Source organism: Sander lucioperca, chromosome 10 (genome assembly GCF_008315115.2).
Source record: "Sander lucioperca isolate FBNREF2018 chromosome 10, SLUC_FBN_1.2, whole genome shotgun sequence".
NCBI lineage: Eukaryota > Metazoa > Chordata > Actinopteri > Perciformes > Percidae > Sander > Sander lucioperca.
Window position 1 is genome coordinate 1,670,845 of NC_050182.1, and position 8,612 is coordinate 1,679,456.

Here is an 8,612-nt window from a genome sequence, read left to right on the forward strand (position 1 = left end):
AAAAATGTATTATTTTGAGAATAAAAGTCAGAAAATATTTGAAAAATGTTGGAACATTTTGAGAAAAAAAGGTCAGAAAATTTCAGAAAAAAGTTGGAAAATATTACAAAAAAAAGTTTGAATATTTAAGAATAAAAGTCATAATTTTAGAAAAAGATTGGAATATTATGAGAACTAAATTTTGGAGTAAAAAGTTGGAATATTTTGAGGATAAAGGTCAGAACATTTTTAGAAAAGAAGTTGGAATACATTGAAAATAAACGTAATGTTACAGAAAAATCTCCACAATTATCTCAATATTGGGCGATCAAATGTAGTCGAGTTCACACTTTTTGACCGTAGCTTCATAAGAAAGAGGATTTTATTTTTTTTAAACCTGATTTAACAAAAAATACATTTATGAAAGATAACTGCACGCACAATAACATGAAGGTCATTTCTTACTCTTCCTGATTCACACACAGTTATTGGCGTAAACGTCACCAGACTCCCTTCAGAAATGTGTCCGTTTAATTTTCGCCTTGCTTGGAACCAACGTTACATTAAATGGAAAAAGCTGTAAACAAGTCAGTGTTTACTTTAAGTGTCTTCTGCTGAATTCGGCATTAAAATAACATGAATACAGCTTCACTTATTTGGGCAAAAAGTTCCATTTTTACAATCTGATTCCTGCTGTACCTCAGTTTGTCCTGACGTGTTGCTTTCTCTCTGTCGATGGCTGACTAACACTTATGGTACGTGTCCATTTACGCATTTCTATTTAAACGGAAGGGATCGCCCCGCTTGTTCTCAGCATTGCACGCCACTGTTCTCGCCACTAGCAGTCATCAGTTTCTCTTCACTGACCAATGACGTGCAAAGAAAACAGGCTCTGCCCTCCTGCAATCGCGATGGCCGCAGCTGATTGGACGAACACTACACGTGGGGATGTCTGCCCCCCCAGGATTTCTAAACGGACCAACATGACGATCTCATATTTTAGGAAAATAGTTCACCGAAACGTGTTTCTGAAAAGATTTTGAGCGAGAAATAGGCCGTGCAGTTGCTGAATCTGTTGAACCTGCTGAATTTGTCTTTGAAATGATGGCAAAATGTCACTTAAACGTCCACTAAAAGTTCTGTTGTTGCTGCTGACAGACTCAGATTATTATTCTAAGTGTGTGACAACATTATGAAAGGATCCCTACAGAGATAGACCTTTTAGTTAAAGAGTAAGATCCTTTTAGTTTAACATGGAACAGCCCCATAATCACCATCACCAAACTCCACCAGACTCCATGTAAATAATCAGTACTTTTAGCGTGTATAGAGCCAGCATATTTCCACCAGACTCCATGTAAATAATCAGGACTTTTAGCGTGTATAGAGCCAGCAAATTTCCACCAGACTCCATGTAAATAATCAGTACTTTTAGCGTGTATAGAGCCAGCATATTTCCACCAGACTCCATGTAAATAATCAGGACTTTTAGCGTGTATAGAGCCAGCATATTTCCACCAGACTCCACGTAAATAATCAGGACTTTTAGCGTGTATAGAGCCAGCATATTTCCACCAGACTCCATGTAAATAATCAGTACTTTTAGCGTGTATAGAGCCAGCATATTTCCACCAGACTCCATGTAAATAATCAGGACTTTTAGCGTGTATAGAGCCAGCAAATTTCCACCAGACTCCATGTAAATAATCAGTACTTTTAGCGTGTATAGAGCCAGCATATTTCCACCAGACTCCATGTAAATAATCAGTACTTTTAGCGTGTATAGAGCCAGCATATTTCCACCAGACTCCATGTAAATAATCAGGACTTTTAGCGTGTATAGAGCCAGCATATCTCCACATGTAAATGGGTGAATTAAGGGTTTATTTCAACCAAACCAGAGTGGTGATTGTTGGAACAGTGGAAAGATGAACCAAGACGGCTTTTGATTGTTTTATTTAGTTTCTGTCCACTTTGAATGAAGTGTGTTTTACGATGATAAAAGTAGTGATTATTTACATGGAGTCTGGTGGAGTTTGGTGATGGCATTTTGAGCGAGAAATAGGCCACACAGCAGCTGAATCTGTCTTCATTTCAGATCGACAACGGTCAGTTTAAAAGACTTCCGTCAGCTTTGGAGAGGTGGCGAGCCGAGCCGGCCGCTCCTCATTTGCATAAAGTTGGCTGGATTCAACTTTATGCAAAACGAGCTGGAAACTCAATGCTCCCAGAATGCATTGCACGGCTGCTCCCATAGACCGTTGAATGGGAAAGTGTGGATTTGACGCTGACAGTGGACACGTAGCCTACAATTACACTTGTTGAAATAAACACTAAAGTATTATCTGTTCCACATTTAAACTCAATCCCAACTCTGAGCAGATGAAGCCCTAAATGACCCAGAATGCAGTGCAGCATGAAAACGATTGTTAACAACAGATGAAAGAGAGAAACAGCTGGAGAGATGATTACAGATTATAATGACAGGCAGAGACCCAGTATGCGAGTACTCTCTGCTGTAGTACTACTGTAGTTTTCCCTCTCACGGGGACTTGTGAGGCAGCGTGGAGGCTTCCTCTCCTTCGCTGCCCAGCAGAGAGACGTCACTGCCGGACCGCGACAGCAGAGCACCGTGGTCCCCGACCTCCACCTGCAGAACAAACACTCATCATCATCATCACACCACGTCTGTCTGAGTCTGGAAGAGCTAAGCAGCAGATGTTAGTTCCAAAATATTGGATCCTACATTTCCCATAATGCACCTAGATAGTGTCTTTCAAACTCCACACCTTTTATTTTTTTATATATATGTATATAGCGTCTCAGAACTGTGCACCTTACCCCCCCTTTTTTTTTGCACTACCGTATTTTCCGGACTAAAGTCGCACTTTTTTTCATAGTTTGGCTGGTCCTGCGACTTATAGTCAGGTGCGACTTATAAACATCAAAATATATGTAATTTAACATGTTTTTAAATGTTAATTCATACTGACTGACATGAACCAAGGACTAAACATTACCGTCCATAGCCGCCAGAGGGCGCTCTAGGCTTGTGACAACTAGCGCCCTTTATATAGAGAGTGTGGCCAACTCAAATCCATAGACAGTATATATAATGGAGCAACAGATCCCGTGTCTCTGGACGGAGACCAGTGAAGGATATTAGAAGATCTTTCCCGGTGATGGCTGAGCGTTACTGAGCAGCCTCCAACTGAGCTTGAAGACGTAGATGTGACGTGAGCAACCTGTCTGAAAGTTGGAAGTCTTCTGGTAGCTGTGCCAAGAGAAATCTCAATCATTCCCAATCTAGCAGAGACGGAGAGCGTAGGTATATGTAAGGAGATAACATAGACACAGGCTAATTATTGATCACTAAAATTAGAGTTAACATTAGTAATTAAACTTAAACAGCTAATGGAAGTCCAAACTGCCTGAGAGCTTCTCCTGTACTATACGGTAATTCCTCTACTATGAGACAGTAAGTCTCGTGGTTATGACCCAATCGTTAGCCTATTTTTATAAAAACGTCTGCTACGGAGCCATAACGTGAGCTACAAGGTAATGGAGCCTTTTATACATTGTTGTGTTTCTTTAGAAATAAACAATGGACAAATAGAGTCTTTAAACTCTTCAGATGTAAAGTTATTCTCTGTCAAAGTGACGTCAAAATGAATGGCAGTCAATGGGATGCTAACGGGAGGTGATGGCTTGTTAGCATCAAAATGGCGCCGTAGGAGCTATGCGTTCTGGGGAGAGGCTTACCCCCTTGCTCAAATCATGGGCGCCATATTGGATACCATCGTCAGATGACTCTACAGTGTAACACTATGGGGCGAATATTCTATCTTGAAATAAATCGCTTATTTTCACCATAAACAGGCATATACATGTTATTATCAACATTTGTCAATATGTAAAAGGCCCTTACGGAAATATTCCAGTGTATATTTACCTTCTATATCGTAAATGGGCCTCTAAATAATGCCCATTGTAGTGAGTGACCACGTCGCCTAATAAGTCTCTGAGCAGTGTTTACCTTTCTAATGTCCGCTAGCATACAGGCTAACTATAGCTAGCTTTGTGTGTAACGTAACAAAAACCCACCCATCTCAGAGGAGCGAAGCATAACATTTCATTCAATGAAATGATGGTACAAAAGGAGCACTAACGCCACAGGTCTTGGATGCAGATATAGGAAACCACGAAGGCAGTCGTAATATTTACCTAGCAGGCTAGGCTAACGCTGTTGCACTAACGTTAGCAAATGTCGGCGTAGCGTTAGCTAGCTGTCTAAACTTGTGAAAAGTCGGACAACATCCCCGTCCAAGCTGTGTTTTTCTTTCCCTCCAATATTATTATGAACATAATAGACGCCTGGACTCGGTCGAGACCAAAAGCCATATGACTATGGCAAGATCACAAGCGTTTAGGTACATGGAGTGGTAGCGAAAAAGCTAACGCTAGCATAAAGCATGGCTAACTTCAAACTTCATTATTTCTAAAGCAGTGTTAGAACTTTTTTGACAGCATGGTACACAGTAATGATGGTATTACTATATTTCTCCTATGTAATTTGATATACCGAACAGAGAAATTGACATTTACCTCACACATTAATGAACAGCTCCCATACTTTTCGCCTTTTTGGTTCACGGGAGGAGGGGGGGGGGGGAGGGGGAACTTGTGAAATCTTTTGCCGCTTCCTTGTCTTTCATTGCAGCCAAACGCGCAACAGTTGGGCATTTTTTCAGTAATTTATGTCACTTTTTAAATAATTTATTACATTTTTCCACTACTCCCTGCACTATGTCAGTGGGAATCAGATGAATGTTGGTATCAAACATGGAGTCCACGAAACACGTGACCACCTCGGATCCAATCGCAGAACGGGATAGCTCAGAACATTGGATTCCCTAGTTGGCCACACTCTCTATGTTAAAGCAGCCATATTATGCTCATTTTCAGGTTCATAATTGTATTTTAAGGTTGTACCAGAATAGGTTTACATGGTTTAATTTTCTAAAAACACCATATTGTTGTTGTACTGCACCGCTCTCTCTCACTGCTGCAGATCCTCTTTTCAGCTGGTCTCTGTTTTAGCTACAGAGTGAGACCTCTTTTCTTCTTCTTCTTCTGTACTATCTTTGATTGCACTCACACATGCCCAGTAGCTCAGATGTAGATCATGTCAGCTAGCTAGCTCCATAGACAGTAAAAGAAAGGCTGTTTCTACAACTTCGGTCAGTTACAAGGCAGGATTAGCTGGGAGACTTCTAAATGAGGGCGCACATGGAAGTAGTTCTTTTGTAGATTATGGTGAACTTGTGTGTGTTGTAGCAGTGCTTTGCTACTGAGAACGAGGTAGCATGCTAGCGTTAGCATTAGCGTTAACGCTACGAGCTAATGGTTGCGGTTAGCCTGCTCGTTTCGGCTTGTGACGTGTTTATTAAAAAGATAGTTTAGAGTAGTAGTTCATGTATACAGGTGGCTGCCTGTATACATTTACACACACACACACACACACACACACACACACACACACACACACAGTCTCACCATGATGGGGGCGGAGCTGTGGCGGCGTCCGAGCGCTCTGCAGGAGAACACGCAGACGGTGACGACGACACAGACCTGCAGGACGAGCAGAACCAGCAGGGAGCCCAGAGGTCCGTAAACACTCACCTGGAAAGATCCAGAAACAGGCAGAATGTAACTAAGTACTTTTACTCCAGCACTGTACTTCAGTACCTGATGTTGAGGTACTTGTACTTTACTTCAGTCTTTTCTTTTCATGACACTTTCTACTTCTACTCCGCTACATTTCAGAGAGAAATATTGGAATTTTTACTCCACTACATTCATCTGTTACAGCTTTAGTTACTAGTTACTTTAGTTACTCCACTACATTCATCTGTTCCAGCTTTAGTTACTAGTTACTTTACACATTAAGATTAACCAGTCCCTCCAGAAAAACGTGATTATGCGATCTCATAATTCAATGCATAATCAGCCAAAGTCCGTCTATGCGGTGTGTGGGGGGGGGGGCGCATTTTTTCAAATACGCCGCACTTTCGCCACATAAATTGCCGATTTCCACACAAAATATGCGGGGCTTGCATGAGTTCATAATCCCCACATTTTCGTTGTCAAAGTCCCATATATCTTAGCAGAAAGAGCAGCCGTTTTCCCCACACAAGAGCAGCCGTTTTCCCCTGTTGCCATGGGAACGTTATGAAGTGACATAATTACGCGACTTGAACATCATCGAAAAGCTGCAAACCCCGCGATGAAGCCACGATGAAACCACAGTTTTTGCAATTTCATCGCATAAAATATCCCGTATATTCCATCGCATTTTTTAAGAAAACGTGCCGCATAATCAAGGATTTTTGCCCAAAACAATCACAAAAAAACTCCACATTTTTCTGGAAGGACTGATTCCTGCTCACAGAACACATGTAGTTTATAAAATCTGATGTTTGATTCTAAAGTAAACTAGACAACAATATAACGACTACAAGTCACGCTGGAAGACAGAGAGAAGGAGAGAAAGAGACAGAAAGAGAGAGAAAGGAGAGAGAGAGACAGAAAGAGACAGACGGAAAGAGAGAGACAGAAAGAGAGACAGAAAGAGAGAGACAGAAAGAGAGAGAAAGTTGACTGACTGGCCACACACACACGCACACACACACACACACACACACACACACACACACACACACACACACACACACACACACACACACACACACACACACACACACACGACCCAGAGCAGTCAGAGAGATAACTTACATCCAGGATCCTCATCTGTCCGATGCAGTTCAGGAACTGTTGGTACGAGGGCTCGAACCCGGAGAAGGCGTCGGGGTCACAGAGGCGCTGAGAGGGGGGGGGGCCGTCAGCGAGCAGCCAGCAGAGATAGGCCACGCCCACCAGACCAACCACCACGCTGAGCAGGTTCCACACCAGGCACGCCCTCACCTGGAAACACAAGAAAACATCAGGACAAAAATGCACAAAAAACTTTGTGTGTGTGTGTGTGTCTGTGTGTGTGTGTGTGTGTGTGTGTCTGTGAGTGTGTGTGTGTGTGTGTGTGTGTGTGTGTGTGTGTGTGTGTGTGTGTGTGTGTGTGTGTCTGTGTGTGTGTGTGTGTGTGTGTTTGTGTGTGTGTCTGTGTGTGTGTGTGTGTGTGTGTGTGTGTCTGTGTGTGTGTGTGTGTCTGTGAGTGTGTGTGTGTGTGTGTGTGTGAGTGTGTGTCTATGAGTGTGTGTGTGTGTGTGTGTGTGTGTGTGTGTGTGTGTGTGTGTGTGTGTGTGTGTGTGTGTGTGTGTGTGTGTGTGTGTGTGTGTGTGTGTGTGTGTGTGTGTGTGTGTGTGTGTGTGTGTGTGTGTGTCTGTGTGTGTGTGTGTGTGTGTGTGTGTGTCTGTCTGTGAGTGAGTGTGTGTCTGTGTGTGTGTGTGTGTGTGTGTGTGTGTGTGTGTGTGTGTGTGTGTGTATCTGTGAGTGAGTGTGTGTGTGTCTATGTGTGTCTGAGACAACAATATACATATAGGCCCATATCAACATAATATACAAAAATACAAATATACAAATAAGACATAATATCAAGTACACATGGAGTGTGATGTAAAGTGCAAAAAGTAATAAGTCTTGTATATATATAGTTATATAGTTATATATTTATATATATAGTTCTATAACTCACCAGTCCCACCGAGGTCCGTCTCCCTGCCGCCACGGCCAGAGAGCCAGAGATCACAAACTGAGTCACAGCAGAGAAACATCTGTTATTAGAACACTCTGTGGGTCCATTAGTTATTAATTATTATGTTTTTAGGGCCCGAGCACGAAAGTGCGAAGGAACCTATTGTTTTTCATCACATTATTTTTCCGAGTCCTTCGTCACATTTTTGAGGGGGTTAGAATGCACGAAAACTCACAAAAATTTGCATACATGTCACAACTGGTGAAAATTGCAGCGATTCAAAATAATTACTCATATGCACCACTAGGTGGCGCTATTGCGGAAAGAAAAGAAAACACGTTTGGCCCTATAACTCCCAAGCCATACATCGCACATTCAAAAACCATATATCTTCGCGTTCCCTGGATCCAGCTGAATCTCCTGATATAGGCCACGCCCATTTCCGCCCATTTCCGCCTAGACTTTTATACGTGAAAAATCGCGATTTATTGAAAACCTACTTTGCCGAACTCCTCCTAGACCGTGCGACCGATCTGTATGAAACTTGGCAGGTAGCATCTCCAGACGGACCTGACAAAAAGTTATCCAAAAAATTTTTATAGGATACAAATTGTACATATTACGCACAAAGAAATTTGTGTAGCTAAGTATGAAAACACCAACTTTGGCATATCTCGACCAAAATAATTGTTATCAACGCAAAACTTAAGATTCTTGTTTGCCGTGACCCTCTGGAGATGCCCCACACATTTTACGAAAATTGGCCACTAGGGGGCGCTACAAGTACATAAAGTTTATACCTCATGAATGGCTCATCCGATTTTTACAAAATTTGATGGGTACCATCTAGGGCCACTCCTGAGGCCACCCCTACAGTAAGGTACTGATTGGTCAAAGTGGGCGTGGCGTATGGGACCCTAATTGG

At 42.2% G+C, this 8,612-nt stretch overlaps 1 protein-coding gene and 1 long non-coding RNA gene across 2 annotated transcripts in view; both read right to left on the minus strand.

Moving 5' to 3' along the window:
- Window positions 1-343: 343 nt before the first annotated feature.
- LOC116056228 lies at window positions 344-1,299 on the minus strand. Its single transcript, XR_004106523.1, has 2 exons — window positions 1,265-1,299; window positions 344-1,197 (listed from the first exon to the last, which is right to left on the minus strand). It is a non-coding gene; the product is annotated as an uncharacterized LOC116056228 (long non-coding RNA).
- A 778-nt stretch (window positions 1,300-2,077) lies between these two features.
- The window catches only part of si:dkey-7j14.6 (uncharacterized protein LOC556585 homolog), a 19,190-nt gene continuing 12,655 nt past the window's right edge, over window positions 2,078-8,612 (minus strand). Inside the window, exons 4-7 of the mRNA XM_031308354.2 lie at window positions 7,688-7,744; window positions 6,775-6,963; window positions 5,536-5,661; window positions 2,078-2,629 (exon numbers count right to left, since the gene is read on the minus strand). Of these exons, the coding sequence (XP_031164214.1) occupies window positions 2,522-2,629; window positions 5,536-5,661; window positions 6,775-6,963; window positions 7,688-7,744 (480 nt within the window). The 3' untranslated portion in view covers window positions 2,078-2,521. The remainder of the gene's footprint in view (window positions 2,630-5,535; window positions 5,662-6,774; window positions 6,964-7,687; window positions 7,745-8,612) is intronic.